The sequence below is a fragment of the Bacillus rossius genome, chromosome 3 (genome assembly GCF_032445375.1).
Source record: "Bacillus rossius redtenbacheri isolate Brsri chromosome 3, Brsri_v3, whole genome shotgun sequence".
Taxonomy (NCBI): domain Eukaryota; kingdom Metazoa; phylum Arthropoda; class Insecta; order Phasmatodea; family Bacillidae; genus Bacillus; species Bacillus rossius.
In genome coordinates, this window is record NC_086332.1 from 98,697,596 (window position 1) to 98,720,211 (window position 22,616).

Below are 22,616 nucleotides of genomic sequence, written 5' to 3' on the forward strand. Positions count from 1 at the left end.
TGACTTTCTTAACTCACACAATCTCGGTAATTTAACTACTTACACAAAGGTTAGCATACAGTGAAATGACTGCTCAGTTGTATCAGCGTGAATTTTGCAATGAAACCAACACCCGAAAATAACCTTAAAATTTCAAACAAGATAAATTTAGATAAATATAATTGTGATGATAATGTTTCCCACGTGTATTTTAAACTAAGTTAGGTATGTGCTAATGAAAAATAACCTTTAGCTGTGTCCCAATGAAACAAAATTTCATATGTATTATTTACGATATCAGGAAACATTTTTATTAATAATGTTATTCAATAATTGTATAAAATATAATAAGTTTATATTTTTCATTTCAATTGATAAGTTAAATGTTCTGATAATTTTATATACAATTACTTGCATTTGTTCATGTGGCGATGTTTATTTCCCGTAATTTGTTTCAAATATATATTTATTTTAGAGTCCATTTCGTTCTTAAAGTATATTTTTATTTTGCGAACAGATAGTTGGTGAATTTTTGGTTGGATCATCGTAGTGCATCCTGGATTTTTCAGCTACCACAATCGACATTCTCAGAAATAGAACCAGACGTCGGAGTTAGTGAGACTTCCGAGATATATTTCGTGAGTGACCATTAATTTGTGACAATGTTCACAACATAGATTTTATTCAATACATTACTATTCAAGAGGCGTCATTGTTAGTTGTGTTTCCACTATATAATTTGACGGGTATTAGAATGTTGTGTATACGAATGAAATATAAACTTAGCTTCAAGGCATAAAGTCATTTAATAGGTGCCTGGCCTACAACTGAGATTATTGGATTACAAGATTGATTACAACAGAGAATTGTTCTGTGCAACTGAAGATGCAACTGACATCATAATTGCTTCGCAAGCACTAGTTTGGCAGCATTGTACTTTAATATCCTTTTATAAAATTACATACTTGGTTTCAATTTTTTCAAGGTAATCGATAAAGAGGAGTAATGTTCAGGTATTTACAGTGTCATCTCAAGGGACGTACCACGTATTACTTAGTTTTCAAAGATAAAGATTCATGTTGTTAGGTGTAGTAAACAAAATTATATTTTGTTTAGTACAATTACAGTCACAGCTCTACTATCACATTTAATTCATACTTTGTTTCTACAATTTTATGCACTCTATCTTACTTACTTTAATCCAGAGGTTTCTGATCAGATAGGAGTTCTGTTTCTCTATGTTCAGGTATTTATCAGTGTTAATTCAAGTATATGGAAAATATAAATTACTTTTTTTTGCGGCAAAACATGAATGGCGATAGCAGCGTAGAAGCAATGGTATTGTAATGTAAGATATAAAAATTAAATTTTGTCACAAACTAGTGGGAATTATGAAACCATCCCGTCGGAGTAAATTTAGGGATGTGAAGTGTGTGAAAACCATGTTTTCCAACTTTCTTTCCGTTCTAAAGCCGCGATGTCCTATAATATTGTCTTATAATACTGAATTATGATCGTGAGTCAAATAAGGATTTTTCGAAACCTACAATCATTATTCTTTCATATTACCCAATTTATCTCATGTGCAGCATCTTCCGACGTAACTGAACTAAAACAGCAAGCACCATGTACCATAGGACTAAGCCACCAGGATGATGCCATTAGGATCAAGCCTTCAGGATCAAGGTATAAGCTGGGATACATGAAACACAAGCCATATCAAAAACAGAATATGCGACGGCTGTAATCAAATGATTCCTTGGAAAGACTGCAAAATTCACTGAGTCAGCTATTTCAGTGCACAGCACGTATTACTCACAGACAATGTACGACGTTAACAGTTCTATTAAAATTTTTTGCCTCTCATTAGACTCGTCCGTTAGAACGTGACTCAAAATTATACGTACTTTATATGCAATGTAACAAAACAAACATTTCGCAATACAATTACTTATTCTAATAAAACATCAAACATGAAATAAAAGCATAATAAATACCTTAGAATTGAATTAAAGTAGTTATTTAAACGGATTATATTATTAGAAAAATATCTACATGGTCTAAATTTCTTAAAAAAAACACATTGGTAAACAATGAATGTCGGTGACTGCGTGAATACAAAGGTATTGTAATGTAAACTTAAACTGTTATTTTTCCACAAACCAGTAGGAATAAAGAAACTTTCCTTTCAGGGTTGATTCAGGAACGTCTCAAGTATGTGCATAACATTTATTTCTATTTTTCGCGGGCAAACAATGAAAAACAGTGGCACCGTAAAAGCACAGGTATTGTATTGTAAAATATAAAAATGTATTTTTTTTCACAAACTATTAAGAATTACGTAATATTTCCTTCCGTGTAAATTTAGGGACGTATGTAGAGTGTGAAAAGAATGCTTTCCGAATTTTTTTCCTTTCCATTCTAAAAAGCTGCGATTTCCAAAAATTACTTAAATTCATTGATTTAAACTAGCTTGGGATTATTTATAACTTACATATCTCAAGGTTTCTTTGGAAGAATTAAAGAGATACAATGATATATTTTAATATGTCTAAGATTAGTAAATTTGTAGTTACAAAAAACAATTTGAATGCTACATCAAAAAGAGATCATGTGTCCCTTTGACTAGTGTTTTTCGGGTAAATCAATGTATTTTGCAAAGTATTTTAAGCTTGGTGTCACGCTAAATTGAATATCTTTAGACATAAATATTGCCATAATACAAGTTTAATATTATTTAAATGCTATGTAAAGTTAGACATCAGATATTTTTCGTGTACAAATAATAGTTCTAAATGTTAGAATGGCACCCGGGAAATAAATTTATATTGTCAATATTTCCGAACATAACATATTGCACACGTTTTTGTAAACTAATATTTTTTTAAGAGTTTTATTCCATCGCTAGGTGTTTAAGGACTTTCAGTAATTTTGGCGTCTACATGTAATTTTTTTTTTCTTTTACATCGTCCAAGGATCCGACCGCGGACTGGAGCTGATCAAATAAATTACTATCGCAAAAGATGATAATTTATAATGGTTTAAAAATTTTACATAATTTTAGGGACAAAATTGCAGATTTTCAATATGGCGGCCAGAATTTAAGATACTGGATGTTAAGAAAGCTAAAGATCTGATGATTGGCACTACACCATTATAGTGGGTAAAAACTTAACCGAGATGGTGGCACTGAACTCAACAATGACACAATGCCCTTTTTTATTGGTGGGTTCGATACGAGGATTCCAAGGTCCATGACTTAAGTGATTTTAATATTATATTATACTAAAATTGTAATTAAATATTTCTTTGTAAATTTTCAATTTTTTCCATGATTGGCTAACAATTATGCATATTCAATATGGCGTACACGATATCATGTTTCAAAATGAAGACATCCAAAAAAACAGATTTCTAGAATCCAAGATGGCATAATACAAGATGGAGGAACGTTCTAGTAAACAAAATAAGGGAATCCAAATCACAGGAAGTTCTAGAATCAAATAAAGCGGCTATGATGTCATAATTCAAGATGACCGAATCCAAGATTATAACCGGGGTGAGGTCACCAAAAATGGCCGCCTTGGTCAATGTCAAGGTAACAAGTTTAATATCACCCAATGTAGCCACTGTGACATCACCATGAAATGTGGCAGACACCGACACCTAACTCCTCACCAGGAACCTAGTCTCAAGACCGACATGTATGTACTACTATTAATTTATACTAAAAAAACATTTGAAAAATTCTTTTTATTATGTCTTATTGGTTTAAAGGAATGCAGTAAATATTTATTGCCAAGTATTTATTTGATTAATTTTATGTACACTGTCTTGCCCAAGACAATAACCCCTTAATCTAAGTGGAATTAAAAGGAAATAAATACAATGATATTTCTGGCTTTATGGCCCGTAATGTCACCGTACGTTTAAGATATGTAAAAATTCTCATTTATATTAGCTACACAGGTTACAGAAAACATTCTCCAAGTTACTTGAGAGCAGTTAAAAGTTATATCTTTGGGAGATGAGGGGTTTACCTTGAGCATCCGCAGCTGGTCCTTGTAGTCGGTGTGGCTGAAGGTGATGGTGGCGGGACACGTGATGTTGGCTCTCTCCAGCTCCGTCACCAAGTCGTTCACCGCCTGTGGCACACACCCACTGCATCCACTGCACACACTGCACCCTCACAACCCACTCACACACTGCACACACTGCACACACCGATACCACTCCACACACTCCAAACCATGCACAGACTGTATCCACTGCACACGGCCCACACTCCACACACTGTCCACACTTCTCCCACTGCCCACACTGCACTCACTGCACACATTGCACACACTGAACACATTCCGCACACTGCACTCACTGCACAAGTTGCACACACTGCACATATTGCACACACTGAAACCACTGCATACACTGCACATTGCATATGCTGCACACACCGCACACTCTGCAATCACTGCGCTCACTGCACTTACTGAACTCACAGCACACACCGCACACACTGCACCCATTACACCCACACAATTTACTGCACATATTGCACCCACTGCACCCACGCAACCCACTGCATCCACTAAAAATTGCACACACCGTACAAACTGAACACACTGCACATATTGCACATACACTACACACACTGCAGCCATGCAACCCACTGCACTCACAAATGCACCAACTGCACTCATGTTACTCACTGTACAAACTGCACCCACTGCACCCACTGAACCCACTGCACCCACTGCACCCACTGAACCCACTGCACCCACTGCACCCACTGCACATACACTACACACACTGCAGCCATGCAACCCACTGCACTCACATAATGCACCAACTGCACTCATGTTACTCACTGTACAAACTGCACCCACTGCACCCACTGAACCCACTGCACCCACTGCACATATTGCACATACACTACACACACTGCAGCCATGCAACCCACTGCACTCACACAATGCACCAACTGCACTCATGTTACTCACTGTAGAAACTGCACACACTGCACCCACTGAACCCACTGCACCCACTGCACATACACTACACACACTTTAACCACTGCACGTCTTGCAAACACTGCACACCGCACACCTTGCACACCTTGCACACATTGTGCACACTGCAAACCCAGACATGCCTCGAGACTCGCTGCCAACTCTAGTGTCATCTAATTGCTTCTGGGCTCTTACACTACGTCAGTTGTCCGGTTTTATTATAAAGGATGTCAATTGAACAATGACGCAGTATATAGTAGTTCTTCCAGATCCTGGGTCCTGGGTGAGGAGCTGAAGAGCCGATCCGCCATCTTGGATTATGATGTCACGCCGGCCATCTAGGATGAATTACACCTTGAATTCTGAACTTGACCTTGACCCCGGCAGCCATTTTGGAACCGCAATTTAGGATTCCGCTTACTTGGTATCTATAAGGTTCTGCCACCTTAGTTTATAGAAATTTCTGACATTTTAAAGTCTAGAACATTCCGCCATCTTGAAATCTAATGCCTCACACCCTAGCGTAGCACTTTTCATAACGGTCGCCATCTTGAATCCTATTGCTACATCTACCAACTTTAATCTGACATTACAACCCCTTCATTTATTCTGACATCATGTCCGCCACCCTGTTTTCGTCTGCTGAAGATCGCCATCCTGTACGTTGTCATGGCTACATATTGTTTTTTTTCTGTTCTGCTGGAGACCTCTAACTTGGATTCCGTCATCTTGGTTTTTGGTATTTGTTCCTAGGGAGCTTCAGCATCTTTCTGTCTCATGTATATAAAAATTATGTCCCTTTACATAACAATGTTATTGTAGTCCTTATCGACATATTTAATAAAAATGTTTATACAGTAGTATTAGAAGCGCAATAATTTGAACCATTACAGCTCAGACCTCTGGGTTGGAAAACATAAGCCTTTAACCACATGGCCTGTGAGACAATAACCAGACTAAGAATTAGATAAGGTACATAAAGAAACATATTGTATATTTTTCATTTGAAGGAATATTAGATATCACCTGCTAGAGGACATTGCCAACATATTTTATTTTTACAATACTTGCTACCAGGCACGCTAGTTAAAACACAGCAAGCAAAGCAGCCATCCTGTTTCAGTAATCGATACAAGGAGCGCTAGTGTCACGTAGTACAAATGCCATCTGCTAGAGAGCGCTGCCACTATATTAGTATAAATCTTACCCACTAGAGTGCAGAAATTATTTGTTGCCAAAGCACCGACCATCTTGTCGAGTGTTTTGGTTGCCATCTTGGAAATAATAGTCATTAAGCTAGAAATTCGGAGAAAATACCAAAATTCAACAAAAAAATCACTGTTAAAATAATGATTGATTCAATCATCTCGCTTTCATCCTTAATGCAAAAAAATTAGGTAAACAAATTATGATTTTATTAATACTAAAAAAGTGACAGATTCGAGAAAAAAAAACATAAAGTTACAAAAAAAATTTATCATTTAATTTCTAGTCTACAGGTACCAAAAAAATCACTAGAATTTCTCGATTTCTACAGTTTTCTTTAAAGTACAAAGAAAGTCCTTTACATGTCTTGGCATGTCTCTTCAGAGCAGTTCCAAATGACGTTTGATTACCACATTTTTCACACAGTGCATAATTCTTCATTTCGTTAAAAGGACAGTGATTTATTTCACGATGCCTTGCATGTTTTATGCATATAAATATCTTCTCGCAAAATATACAGTTTGATTCGGATGAATGTTTAATCTAACCGTCACAATTCTTGATGTGCCTTTTCAGGTTTCCGTAAAGTAAAAATGGCTACAACACCTGTTGCACTGATGTATAACGTGTTTAGAGTTATTATAACAATTGTGTATTACATAATTATGAACTTTCAAGTGTTTGATATTGTCACAGTACATACAGAGAGGTAATGCAACTGATACTATTGAAATCCATTATTTCACTGCTGAAGACATTGCAGATATTAAAATCTCCTGCGCTGATAAAAAAGTAGGCGCAACTTTTGACGTTGCTAACAGGATCTGCCATGTTGTCAACGCCGTCGTTGCTAACAGGATTTCTGGAATTGTTAGCAACGCTGCCATCGGGGTTTGCGATGTAGATAGTAAACCTTCCATCCAAGTCGATGATAACGATGGTAATAATGCCATTTAGTTCTCAAAAATTCCCAGATACCTGACTAATATGTGAGATGAGTCAAATAAGACGATCCGCACTGCACCCCAGTCAGAGGTGGATTGAGTCTCTCATCGCAACACGAGGAAGAAAGATCTACGGAAGCCTAAAAATAATAATGTCGGTGACATTGTGCGGATCTCCAAACAGAAAGGTGTCTTAGAGAAAGGTTTCACTGCGGATTGGAGTCCCGTACTTTTCCATGTGACCCACGTTCGCTAATCTGAGCCTAGAACTTACTACCTCGAAGATTTAGACCACAAGCCTATTCGTGGCGGCTACTATGCCAAAGAGATTCAGCCTACGATGTAATCTGATACATATTTGGTGGAGAAGATTCTCAAACGAAGAAATGGACGATCCTACGTCAAATAGTGTGGCTTCCCACCTAGATTTATTTCGTGGGTAGCAGTTGCAGAAATCGAGAAACAATAAATACTTTAGTAATTTCCTTTTTTTTTATTTGTAGTCTGTAGAAATTATTATATAATTTTTTGGTAAAAGAACTTGTAGTATTTTATTCTTGAACCTGTCATTTTATGGTAAATTTATGTGATATTTAATCAAAATAATGTTTTGCATTGATCGATGATCGAAGCAAGGTTGTATTGATTCAATTAGTAAATTAATGAGTGATATTTTGATTAATTAAGGTATTTTTCTTGAATTTCTAGCTAAAGAACTACAAATTTCAAAGATGGTGGATTTCTTGGCAAAAGATACTAATGCACTCTAGTAGGTTAAAAATTAAAGCAATATGGCATAAGTGCACTCTAGCAGACGATGCATGTATTATGTGACACTAGTGCTCCTGGCAGCAAGTACTGAAAATACGAGGGCTGCCCTCAGCAGATGAAAACCAGATGGCTGTTGTGATGTTTTAATCAAAGGTGGGAGCCTTCAGCATACTAAAACAAGATTGCGGACATGATGTCATATTGGGTGTTGTTATATATAGCCTACATTGTTTTAATTGGTAGGAGGTCAGTTTATCGGTGGCCTCAATGGAGGAAGGATCTGTCGACATTTTTATTTTGTCCTAACCAGGTTCGAACCAAGGACTCCGAGCTCCATGACATAAGTGCAGTATTTTAATTAAAATTTTATTGAAATTGCATGTAAATACATTTGTAATATATATTTTAAAATTATTTCCGATTTTCTAGAATAACAATGCAAGATGTTAAAGATGGTAGGCTTAACAAAAATTGCAACGATGATGTCATAATTAAAATAGCGAAAAACCAAATGCCGAGCATTTTGAACTAAAATTTTATTACATAATATTTTTTATTAATTTTAATTAATTATAATTTTTTTCTGATGATAATTATGCATTTTCAAGATGGCGACCAAAACGAAAATTGTAACGATGTCATAATTTGAAATAGTGAAACATTCTAGATTACAAAATGGTGGAATACAGAAAGTTTTTATTAAACAAAATGGTGAATGTGGCATCATAAAACCAAAATGGTGGAACCCAAGATGGCGGAAAAAATGTGGCGTATTCAAGATGGCAATTTGTGTCAAGATCAAAATTCAATGTCATCCACGATGGCCGCCGTGACATCAAAATCCAAGATGGCGGACATAAGCTTCAGCTTCTCACTCGGACTCCAGCAGCCGGACCGGCTATAATATTCTACTTACACGATGGGCATTTTACATACAAGTTATTTAACGAATACCATGAAAATAACGAAATCAAATAAAATGTAATATAATACAGTGCACCATACTTACATTAATTTACACAAATAAAACATTGTCAATTATATTCACTCACACACACATAACAAAAATTATCATGCACAAATGATAGTCTTAAACATACGAGATCAATAACTTATCAAATAAGAACAAATGTATGAAATGATCGTATTGATCTTTATATTAATATTGTTACGAACTAATGTGGGGAGAACTGGGTTCTAAAGCGATAGTCCAATTATGTTTTATTACAATTTTATTAATTACTAATATTTACATTACTAATAAATAATTGTACTTAAAAATGTCCGATCACCAAACACTGGCACTTAAAAATGTTCATTCGCAAGTCACTCAAAGTCTGTTAAGTTCCATAGTTTGCACTCCTCACTGGAGCTAGGCTCAACAGTGGTTCGCCCCTTACCTCGCGCCTGTCCACACACACAGTCTCGCGCCACTCGGTCGCACTCTCACGATCCCATTGCTCTGCGTCGTGCCACTCTCGAGGGGGTCTCTCACCCTCTTCGCTGATGCACTTACCTTCACTCACAGAACTCTCGCAGCACTCGTCACAGGACTGCCATAGAGGCCGGCGGCGTACTTATATACTAGTGGGTCGTATTTCCAGAATGGACGGGAGCAACTGCGACATATCGCGTGATCCCGAGCCGACCCGATGTCCGAAAAGTCCAGAAAGGCGATGTTTATTCTTGCCACTCCGCGCGGTGGCCCGCGGAATTCCCAAGGTCGCTTAGCGATAGATAACAGCGCCGAGAAAAGATTACACCTTATAAGGGGGCAGGGGTGGTGAGGTCAAGTCACGCTTATGTGCTCATGACGTCAGTGCCGTGTGAGACGCCCTGGGCCAGACTACCGCCGGAGGACCCTCTCATGTATGTGGCAAATGTCGCGGCTTTGCTTCCAAGTTCGTATCAATACACAAACGTGAAAATTAAGATAAATACAGTCTGCTAAATTAATCATTAGTTGAAAAAAAATTGTTATTCCATTGGAACATCATCAAATAAATCTATACCACCCCTTAAAATCATAACTAATAAATTAAACAAATAGTTTCAAAACAAACTAACTACTTCAAGTAGTCATACAGCGCTAAAACCAGGAAAGTGTCTTATATCTCCTTAACTGTGTAATGTTAATTATAGTTCCCCATTACTCGTGCAGTCTCAATTTCAGATAATTCGTAACAATTTTCTTTCACAATTTTAACTACTACATTTGGACCATCATTAAAAAAAAATTCTTTTAGGTCACATATTTCCCAAAATTGATTAATTGAATATGTTATTTTAATTACTTACTCTCCACGAGAAAAGTTCGTTTTTTACAGCAGATTTTTGTTACTTTTTTCTAATGTAAGCAGAAACTATCAGTCGTGATTTAACCATCTCTTCTAATTCTTTCAATATAGCTTCCAAATATTGTCGTTCTTCAATGGTTAGTTTCATATAAGGTTAAGCTAGTAAATCTGTGGGAATGAAAGTTGGCCTTTACCCGTTAATATTTCATAGGGAGTTAAACTGGTAGAATTGTGAACAGTGTGATTGCAAATACATCCAATTAAAGGTTTCTTCTTTCTTCAAGTTTTTTGAGAATTATGGCAAAAGCACATAGCATATATCTAAGTATTATCATCAGTCTTTACAATGGATTGCCTTGTGGGTGTTTTAAAGACGACGTGCTTGGGATAGCATTTAATTTTCTTGGTCCTTCTTGTCAAACTGTCCCAGTGAAATGTGTACCCCTATATGCAAGGATCATGACGGGCTGGCCAATTTCTGTCACGAATTGTCTCACCGTCTGGTACATACATTTTCCCGTGGCATTTACAATCGGATCCTTTTGACGAATTTAAAATTGTGTCCATAATAACAAAAATATATTTTACTCCTGCTACTGAGCTAGTTAATGGCCCAAATAAGTCGACAGAGACTTACCGCCAAGGTTCTTTTGGAAAAAAAAAAAGTTGAATTTTTGTGAAAGTAGGTATTTTGACTTCTGGCACAAATTGCAAGCAACGGTTGTGGAAGCAAAGGTTTTGTGTAAATTTGGCCAAAATATTTGTCTATTTAAAGCTTTTGATAGTTTCTTTGACGCTATAAGATCCCAAATTTTCTATTTCTGATAGTACTATTTTCGGAATAACTGCTTTCCACAAATCTGCAAACCTACACTTAATATTACTTTGCAAAAAAATGAAATCATTGTAAAAAGCATAATTCATATGTATGTTATAAGTTGGATCGGTATTACTTAATTTAGTCACTACTTTTTGGCAAAACTCATCCTGAGTTGCAGTTTCTCCATACCCCTAAAATATATTAGTAAGAACACTGTGAGGCGTGTGTCACGTTTGGTAAACATTTTATTTCTTTTTTTGCATTTAAATTTTGCAGGTTTTTTAAGTTACATCATATTATGGTTTATTTTATGGTGGTTGATTTTATTTAATTGATTAATTTTTTTATTATTTAGTTTGGACATTTGGTTTATTATTCTGGATAATTCAGTTGTAAGACCTAGTTAGTTTGGTTACACGAATGTGAGAATACCAGAAAATTCTTAAGACTTTGAGAGATTATTTATAAATTTAGTTTATTTTAAGTATTTTTATTGTGTTAATTTTAGGTATTTTTGACCATTTATTTTTAATGGGCAGCGTAAAACGTACTTTCTGGGCATGACATAAATTATTGGTGTGTGGTTGTATAATGCAAGACAGTGACTACTTTCTGTGGCGCACGAATACAGCACCGTGTGGCGACCGAGCCACTATCTATTTGGGAAATGCAGAGACTGTCTTAATAGTACTCTCTACGCTGCTGGTTGCACAAGGAGGAAAATATAAAATTCAAGGCATTTACAGATGACTATATAAGATACCTTAAAAAATTTATGAAAAAAGTGCACACGCACACTCTTTGTATTATTAGTTCGCTCATCTAAAGTTTTTTTTTTTGGGGGGGGGGGACAGGGACAAGTAATCGCAGAAAGAGGAGAATGAAACTTATACCAGCAACATATATAGCATAGTGCTCTCTTTATATCTCTTTGGCCAAGTACCCATTGTATATACTTTTCGCGTCAGAAACGTTTCACAACAATGTTTCACGAAAACTTTGCATAGAATTCGGCCTTGAAATTTTACTCTCATCGCGCCCAAAGAAGTTTTACTAAAAAAAAAAAAAGAAATTGAAACTGTTTCCACAATTAAAACACTATACTTCAGCCACTGAATTCTTTCAAATATATTTGGTAGTACAGTGGTAGAGTGCGCACTTGTAAAGCTTGAAGGCAAATTTTTGAGGTGGTTCAAACTTCAACAATGAAAAAAAAATTGCTTTAATAACATAAAAATATAGAATATTATAAAAATGTTTCAAATGCCCAATTAGGTTGAGTATTGTTTGTAGGATGTTTGTAGGATATACTAACATATTGATTTTAGTCGTTTAAGCAAAAACATATAATTAGCGATATTTTAATATGTGTTTTAAAATGTTTCAGTTTAATATTTTAGTAATGTCATAGAAGTATTACTTCTAATGTATGCGGAAACTTGAAATTATTACTTTTATATGAATTTTAACAATATGGGCAGTATTTTAATAATATTCCTTGTTGAAATCCGATCCAAAGCCGGAGTTTAAAATTTTTTCTAGTTTTTTACGCTTTTAATCGGAGATGTTTCTAATAGTTTAAAATTACCATCTGTTTTATGTTTCTGTCTGCACGTGATGGTGGCAAACAACGTTTACGATTCATGCAGCGAATTATAGCGGCCGGCGCAGAAAGGATGTATGTAAATCGAGTAGTATAGGAATGACGGTCCGACGGCAGGATTCAGGTTGTGGTGTGTGGTGGGGTCAATGACCGACCGACCTCTGACGTCACGGCGACCATCTTGGATGAGTGTAACGGGACATAGCGTAACGGGACAAGTTTGACCTTGACCCCGACGGCCATTTTGGATCCGCCATCTTGGATCCGCCATTTTGGATGACGTCATTGTGTTCTCGAAAATTCCGGCGATGTGTTTTCCGCCATATTGGATGATGACGTCACCGTTGCAATTTCCGTTACGGCCGCCATCTTTAACTTTTTTATTTATTATCCGATTTTAATGAAAAAATTTTTAAAAATTATAAAAAAATTCATTTAATAAAATTTTAATAAAATATATTTAAAAATCATACATTAACGACACGGAGCTCGGAGTCCGCGGTTCGAACCCGACGAGTGCAAAAAAAAAATTAAAAATGGCGACCGATCCTTCCCCCTAGGTGACTGCAGGCAGACTGACTCCCACCACTTTTTTTCAAAGCATATATATCGACAGTGAGCATGACGTCATGTCCGCCATCTTGTCTTCGATGTTGGAGACCACCATCATTGTATCGGCGGCGAGAGTGCGCTGACGCCATGTTAGTTTAACTCTTACCCGCTAGAGTGCAGTAATAATTTATTACTGTGACACCCGCCATCTTGAAATTTGGCCGCCATCTTGAAAATCCGTAATTATTTAGCTAGAAATTCGGGAAAATGTTCAAAATTCATTAAATAAATTTGTAATCTATATACTGATTGATTAGATCGACTAAGCTCCTTGGTTCGATCCCTGGATGATACAAAACAACTTTAATTGTAAAAAATACCACAAAAGCGACAGGTTTGAGAAAATAAAAACACCGCAAGTTCTATTAAAAAATACTTTTATTACACAAATTCAGTACACTACTACAAGTACAAAAAAATTACACAGACAAATTACTAAAGCCTTGTGGATTTCTCGACGTCTGCATCTGCCACCCACGAATTGAAGCGAGGTGGAAAGCCCCACCACTTGACGTAGGACAGTCCATTTCTGCGTTTTATAATCTTCTCCACCAAGTACGTATCGGGATACAACGTAGGCTGAATCTCTTCGGCATAGAAGCCGCCATGGATAGGTTTGTGGTCCAAATCTTCGAGGTAGTAGGTCCTAGGCTCTGATTCACGAACATGTGTCACACGGAAAAGTTCGGGACTCCAGTTCGCAGTGAAACCTTTCTCGAAGATACCTTTCTGCTTGGAGATTTGCACAATGTCGCCGACGTTAGCTTTACGCTTTCGTGGATCTTTCTTCTTCGTGTTGGGAAAAACTGTTTGAAGCAGGCGATTATCCTTTACGTCCTTTGGCTTCATTTTCGTGGTAGAATGCACAGTGGAATTATACTCGCTTATTAGTTTCGGCAAGATGTCAAGCCACTTGTAATTTCCGTTAGCCGTGAACTGCCGCCACATCTTGGAACGCAAAGTTCTGTTAAACCTTTCGACAACGGAGGCTTTGACGTTACTAAATGTAGAGTAGTGTTTGATGCCATACTTCTTCATCAAAGCCTTGAAGGTCGCATTGTAGAATTCTTTCCCGAGGTCCGTTTGCAGGTGCGACGGTACACGTCCATCACGCAAAATATTGTTCATGGCCTTGGCTACGTCAGTTGCAGTCTTTGATTTGACAGGTCTAGCCCAAGCGAACTTGCTATAAACATCGATGACTGTCAACATGTACTTGAAACCTTTATTCAATCGGGAATACGGTATCATCTCAACAAGGTCCGCCTGGAATAAATCATCAATTCCACGAACTATGACTTTGCGACGAAGGTATTTCCGTCTAGCAGGAGCATGAAGTTCGCGAGCGATTCCGGTTCGACTCATTGTATGTAGCCGGCTTCCTTCAGTTCTTCAAGTATGGAGACTATTTCGTTGATGTGCGAATAGTTTCCTACACTAAGCGATGCATGTAGAATTCTAAGGCGATCAACTAATTCATTAGGGTCGTCCCAATATACATAGTCAAATGTCTGACCACTTTCTAGCTTTTTTAAACCTTCGCCATGTATTGTTAGTTCACTGAAGAGATTAGCGAGAATTTCGATTTTTTCATGATCTACGTCTTTATATACACCACTATCTGGATCGTTATCGCGAAAATGTGCATTGGTTAGCTCTAGCAGTTTTTTGTACTCTTGTAAGTCGTTGTGAGAATATCCTTTAGGCTCCCTGCGAAACAGCAATTCGTACAAACCCGGAGTCCCGCGCGTTTTGAACTCTGCTACGCGCACGATATTTCCTGGTAGAAAGTCTATTTCTTTAGCACCGAGGAACCATTTATTATGTTTTCTGTACACTCCGTAGGTCGTGTCATTATTCCGGCTCGTAAACGATATCAGGTATGGTCGGACCATTGCATTAACTTGATGTCCCTTTTTCGGTATTTTTTTCTTGTGCATGGACTCTGTACTTGTTAAGTCCTCTTCTTCTCGATCTGGTTCATACTTTCTCTTCTTTACAGTCGGCATTTCATCTTCAACTTCTGTCTTCACAATGAAGACTGGTTCTTCCTTGTTTTTAAGTTCGTCGAGGCGACTAGTGATTGGTTTAAATATCTCCTCATTTTCCATCTCACGTGCAAGTCTGGTTCGTCTAGCAAGTAAATATTTTTCGCGAACAGGCTGTATAGCTCGATGAAGGTCACTGGCCAGGTCCGACATTGTACTGGCTGAAAACTTATTGCAAGACCTCCTTTTATACTTTTCTATTCGTTCGCAGAAACTTCTTTCTTGTGTTTGGCCAAATCTGAATTTGTTGGCGATTGAGATAGTGATGCTTTCAGACTACTTTGAAAAGTCCGCAGATCGTCCCGTCTTTGTGCATTCGAAACTTCGATCATGTCGCGAATGCGAGAATCCGAAGCTTCCACGCGCTGGTCTATGGCTACGAGGTACTCAAGTAATTCCTTTTTCACCCCGTCTATTTTTTGAGCCAGTAGCGAAATGTATTTGCGGATAACGTCGTCATGAGACTTGAGAGCAGTACGTAAGTCTCGACTGCTACGACCGAATTTCGAAATGCTATGACTCATGTTTGGTGATAAACTGATCGAAACCTCGTCTGTACCTGCCCTTATATAGAGACCAGTCTTTGACTACAACTAGGAATCCGTGTTCTTCTTTCCAACACAAGGAGCACATGTCTTTGAATTCCTGGAATGTCATGTCGGTGTTTACGTGATCATCATAAGCGTGGCGTAAATTAAGTTCGTCCATGCGAAACAAAACTATGACATTTGCGTTGTCTCGTAGGAGATGTTTTGGAATACGACTGTACGTCTGACACAGGTAAACGCAGTCTACCTTGGCGTGTCTGCCCATGGAAAAGTACTCTTGTATTATGCCTTGTTTCTCGCACATTACATCGTCGAAAACAAACACGGAATTGGCTTTTGCTTCGCTTGGAGGTACAACATCGGTATTATCGCTAAACGGAAAATACTCCAGACCATCCACAGATCGTAGAACAGTTGCTAGGCGCTGGTACTTTGGCTGTTGCAACGACTTGGAATACAAGTAAACGTTCTCGAACCGAAGACCATTTGGTTCCTCCAGTAAACTCAGTAAAACACACGTTTTACCGCAGTTGGACGGACCCGCCATTATGCAACGTACGGCAGAAGGCAACAGTAAGCCATGTCGTGATTCACGCGCACTAAATACATCGTCTTGCGTAATGCGCACGGGCAAACACACGTCTTGCTTGACGACCTGCATTGTACTAAAGTAATTGTATAAAATCAAACACATTTATACTTTCTGGTCAGTTGTATGTAATGACTCGAAGAGGTAAGAACAAAAAACACATCGGCGCAGGACTCGTGAACTCTCTGATAAACATTCTTCCATTCGAGCTACACATTCCTGGCTACAGATTTTGCGGCCCCGGCACGAAACTAGCGAAAAGGTTAGCTCGCGGTGACGTGGGCATTAATTCTCTCGACGAAAAGTGCAAGCAGCACGATATCGCATATTCATTAAGCAAGGATCTGGAATACAGGCACCGGGCCGACGAGGTATTGGCACAGGAAGCCGAAGATATAAGTAAATCGTCGAACGCGGGACTAGGAGAGAAAATCGCAGCGTGGGGCGTATCTAAGATCATGAAGGCAAAGACGAAATTAGGACTGGGTGCTCGTCGAACCAGCTACATCAAGTCAAAGACTAACTCACGCAAGACCAAGAAGCGCAAGATCGGTGCAGGCGTGCAAAAAGCCAAGCAAAAACTACAGACTCTCGACAAGAAGATTATAGGAGGATTTCTTCCTTTGCTTTTGCCTGCATTGGGTGCTCTCGGAGGCCTTATCGGTGCAACGAGCGGTATAGTGCGGGCAGTCAACACTTCGAAGAATGAGCGCAAGCAGTTAAAAGAAGCACAGCGACACAATGCCAGCATGGAAGCCATTGCCATCGGTAAAAAAAACGGCGCAGGACTGTACTTGCATCCTCACAAGACAGGACGAGGCATGAGAAAGAAACGTGTAAAGAGAAAATCCTAAGTTCCCTACCGAAACGACCGCTCACCAACGTAGATTTAATAAAGTACGCACGCAAACTGAAAATACCAAATTTCCGCGGCGTGTTTATGCGAGACACTTTGCCCAGCAAGCCAAAGACACGTGAGTGCGTCATAATTAATTTAGACACGTCGGCGGGTCGCGGCACGCACTGGGTGGCGTACATAAAGTCTGGAAAAAAAGCTACTTACTACGACAGTTTTGGAAATTTACGCCCTCCGCCCGAACTGCGACAGTACCTGGGCCGGTCCACTACGTTGTTTTACAATTACGAAACGGAACAGAAGCCTAATCAAACAAACTGCGGACACTTGTGTCTTCGCTTTTTAACAAACAAAAATTAGCTGACAAATAAAAATTGCTACTTAAAGGTTGTGCAGTGATGTTAATTTATTAGTCATGTCGATAACACTTACCCTGACAGGTCACGCATCTGAGCTGCGGGCGGTTCATTTCCCGCCTCTGGATTTAGACGGAGAATGGAGCATCGGACTCGTAGATTTTCAAACGTATAATGCCATACCTAATATCGACGAAGAAAATTGCAAGATCTGCTTCCTGAAAAGTGATGGGACCGCTCATGAAATACGGTTACCTGTTGGCTCTTACGAAATTGACGACATTGCAAATTACATCAGGGATATGTTACCACAGGATGTAGACTTTCAACTGCGTGGAAATCCAAACACTCAAAAAAGCATTCTAACATGCAGTGAAAATGTCGACTTTACGAAACCTGGCACCATAGGTACCATGCTCGGATTCGAATCAAAGGTTTATGATACCGGAAGAACGTACGAATCTACACGCGCAGTAAACATTTTGCCTGTGAATGTCATAAGAATAAACTGTAATTTGGCAAGTGGAACGTATCTCAACGGAAGACTAAGCAACATGCTGCACGAGTTTTCGCCGATGGTCCCGCCAGGATATAAACTGGTCGAAGTACCGCAAAGTATCATTTACGTTCCAGTCGTCGTGAAGTGCGCACACGAAGTCGTCGTCCGAATCGTTGACCAGCGAGGACGATTGGTGAATTTTCAAGACGAAGAAATTACATTACGTCTGCACTTGAAGCGATGGGCATAAAGTTCGTAACACCGAACAGTTATAAAAGAAATCGTATTGGCGTGAACAAGAACAGTTCTCTACCAGACATCGGTGCATTAACACCTGACAACATAAAGTATCTTCTCAGTATTGGACAAGTGCCGAATAAATATGGAAGACGAAATCCTCAACGTGGAAGATCCAGTCATTTTTGATGACAGCATTACGAAAATGGAATTGCACGAGTACCAGCCTTTCCTGCTCGGACCGTACGCACTACCATCGGAAGTACGCATTGCAGTACAGCACCAAGATATTTGTACTTTACCTTCGCAGTCATTTCTACGTATAAGAGGCACGCTTACAAAAGCGGATGGTACGCATCCGACAACGACGTCAATATCCTGCAATGGTATTCTTCACCTAATCGAGCGCATTACTTATGTACTCAATGGTGTCGAGGTATACCAGACGAGAGATGTAGGCATAACATCTGCTATGAAAAATTACCTTTCGCTCATGCCAAATGAACTGTCTGCTGCAAAGATGGCCGGTTGGGCTCTCGAGGATGAATATAAGCTTCCGGTTTATGCCGAAGGGAAGTTCGAAGTTTGTGTTCCTCTGTCCATGCTTCTTGGATTCGCTGAGGACTACAAGCATATAATCATTAATTCGAAACAAGAGCTCGTACTGCTTCTAGCCAACACGCACATTAATGCAATTGTCGCCGCTGCAGAAAACCCTCAAGATGTCTCGCTAACACTACAGTCTATCGAGTGGATGCTGCCCCACATCCAAGTGAGCACCGTTGAACGAGTCAAGATGTTGAAGAACATAGAAAATGGCAAGAATTTCGATGTGCCATTCCGATCCTGGAGCCTGGAAACTTATCCTGGCTTGCCTCATAGTCAGCGTATCAATTGGATAGTAAAGTCCAGCTTCGCTACGGAAAAACCAAGATACATCATCGTCGGGCTTCAGACCGGAAGACAGCTCAATGCAGGAGTAAGTCGCTCCGTATTCGATAACTGTCAAATACGTAATGTAAAAATATTTTTAAACAGCGAAAGTTATCCGTACGTTGACATGAACATGGACTTTGAAAGTGGAAGATTCCTTCTAGCATATCAAATGTATGCCAAGTTTCAGCAAGCTTACTATGGACGGAGACAATCACCGATACTGAGTCCCGACAGTTTCAAGAACAAGGCACCGTTAATGGTGTTTGACGTTTCCAAACAGGATGATCGAATAAATTCAAACATCATCGACTGTAGGATCGAGATAACGACTAGCGGAAATATTCCACCAAACACCTATGCTTTTTGTCTGATACTTCACGATCGGCTTGCTTCGTACAATTGTCGAGACAAACTTGTGAAAATTCTGACATAAATACTGTTTCTTTTTTGATAATAATTTAGTTACGACCGAGCATTGCTAGCGACAAGATGTACTGCAACCTGCAAGGTTTCCAGAGTCAAAATGGATTCGTGCTCAAGGAAATTGCCGTCACTCACGACGGCCGGACTCGAACCCGCAGCTTCCGACCCCCGTATCCGTGGAAACTACTAGACGAAACAAGTAAACGGTCGAACGAATGGCTATGTAAATATTATCACGGACTAGAGTGGGACGAAGGAAAAATTCCGTACCACCAAGTGAAAAACACTATTGGAGATTTACTAGTTCAAAACGAAATAATCTACGTTGCCGGACCCGATCAGAAGAAATGGCTGAGCAAGTTGTGTGACGACGGAGCAGCTGAAATCGTAGATATACAGACCGACTACGGCTGTCCTTCCCTGCGCAAGCTTAGTGCAATATACGACATGCAGCCATGTGACAAGTTTGAACGTGTCTCTGCCTGTACAAACTCGCAGCTAATGCAGAAATGGCACACACAATGTTAGTAGGAGCCTGCATATATAAATGGCGTACATACGTACGTGCCTTCAGTTGACGTTCGACCTGCAAGAAGATGTTTACATTTCATCCTGCTAACGTGTACGTGAGCGCAAGACCTAGCTTCAGCAGTGTCGAGTACAGCTACTGGGATTCCGGATATCTACGTACATATACAGAAACCTGTGTTGGAGGTGCTCAGCATTGGCGGTTTGTGCACTTTCCTGTGTCCTACGAACCGACTCAGCAGCTGGTAGCTTGTTGCGAACCTGGAAACTGTGCCGTCTATCACATGAGACCACACACAATCCTTCCTGCTAGCATCGTTGAGGTAGTCGCCTCGTCTGCGTGTGCAACACCAAACATGAGCGTGTTGCAACCTGTTGCGACCTGTGATGCTTCTACGCAGACGTCCAAACGGTGTGTGTCTCGTCGTCGCAGTTCAGGCAGTGAATCTGTCCCAACTAGCACTGAGCCAAAGCCCAGGCGTAGACGTGGTCACAGACGTCATCGACCATGTCTTGTCGGAGTTGTCAACGTCACAGAAGATGACCAGCTGGAAACCTGTGTTCCTGATCCTGTGGCCTGCGAACCAGTTGGAACCGGAGTCAACGAACCAGTTGGAACCGGAGTCAACGAACCAGTTGGGACCGGAGTCGACGTGTCAGTTCGTGCGGCATTAAAGACTTTGCTTGTGAAAATGCTTGACTCCTTAACCTAATATGTATTTGTGTAATTTTTATAAATAAATGTGTAAAACTTGAACTCGTATGCTTTTTATTTCTACAATTTTTAGGTACCTAATAGGAAAAAAAATAATTTTAAATACAGACATTATTTTGACTCATGAGGTATACCAGTAGACCACGGGTATATAAGCGAGGTTCAAACGACTGGACCCGCAGTTCACCTCTGGTCGCGGTGCAGTACGGACGTGCTCTCTCCATTAAGTTTCGTGAGATTTAGTTATGTCGAGCGGAATAGAATGTTTACCGACAGCAGCTGGGACCTCGATGGCAGCAACGATGATGGAGTCGGAGATCCCGATACCGACTGCAGAGGAGACCACAGCGGCGGTGGAGATCCCGATACCTGCTGCAGAGGAGACAACGATACGTGCTGTTCCATCATCAGCTGAAGTTTCACCATCTGCATTCCAGACTTCAATTCATGAAGAGCATACATCGCATCAATGCAAATATTGTGACGCATCATTTACTTTCACTTCAAATGCGCGCAGACATGAAAGAAGCAGCTGTCAGAATAATGCTCAAAGAATACTGTTTCAGTGCAAAAAGTGCAATAAACTAATTTCACGTCTCGATAGCTTACATCGTCATTATAAAAAATGCTCCGAGACGTATAATGAACATGGTTATTGATTTGACTCATGTGTTGTACCGGCTAATGAGACTATATAAGTGAGACCCCAGGTGATATGGACTCCGTCTCTGGCTGCGGTGATGAACGGCTCGGATAGTTAGACTTGTATAACATAATGGACCAGTATCTATCTATTCTTGAGAACTCGATGGCAACATTACCAGTATCAACACCAACCTGGATCGAAGGTCTACCATCATCAGTGCAGAGCCCGATGACAACGATGTCTACAGCTACACCTGCTCTCCCAGCACAGCGGGAGATTTCGACGCGTGCAACATCTTCTGCAGAGCAGACCTCAACGGCTTCAGAAGTTAACATGTCAGCAGTGTTACAATGGTTGTCAACAGTTCCAGTGGCATTGATGAAGGAAGGTGCATCCAACGGTGTTCCATCATCCGGCTGCACGTACTGCGAGAAGATCAAAAACTTGAAATTACATGATTATGTAATACACAATTGTAGTGATAACTCTGAACGCATTAAATATCAGTGCAACAGATGTTTAAGCAAGTTTGTACAATATGGAAGATTAAAACGACACCTCAGGAATTGTGATAGACTGGCTGTACATTCATCGGAATCAAGCTGTATATTTTGTAACAAAACATTGGCAAATATTCAAAGTGCACAACGACACGAAATATATCACTGTCCTTTTAATGAAGTCGATAATTCTGCTTTGTGTGCAAATTGTGGTGTACCAATATGTCGACCTGATAAACTGAATAGACATTTAAAGTCATGTAAAGGACTTAGTCTGTATAGTAAGAAGACTGTTTCAATCGAGAAATCCACAAGGCTTTAGTAATTTGTCTGTGTAATTTTTTGTACTTGTAGTAGTGTACTGAATTTGTGTAATAAAAGTATTTTTTAATAGAACTTGCGGTGTTTTTATTTTCTCAAACCTGTCGCTTTTGTGGTATTTTTTACAATTAAAGTTGTTTTGTATCATCCAGGGATCGAACCAAGGAGCTTAG

General features: G+C 39.3%; 1 protein-coding gene across 1 annotated transcript in view; it reads right to left on the bottom strand.

Annotated features, from left to right (window-relative positions):
- Positions 1-22,616, bottom strand: part of LOC134531347 (uncharacterized) — a 353,666-nt gene that overhangs the window by 280,076 nt on the left and 50,974 nt on the right. The window contains exon 4 of the mRNA XM_063367045.1: positions 4,020-4,124. Within this exon, the coding sequence (XP_063223115.1) occupies positions 4,020-4,124 (105 nt within the window). The remainder of the gene's footprint in view (positions 1-4,019; positions 4,125-22,616) is intronic.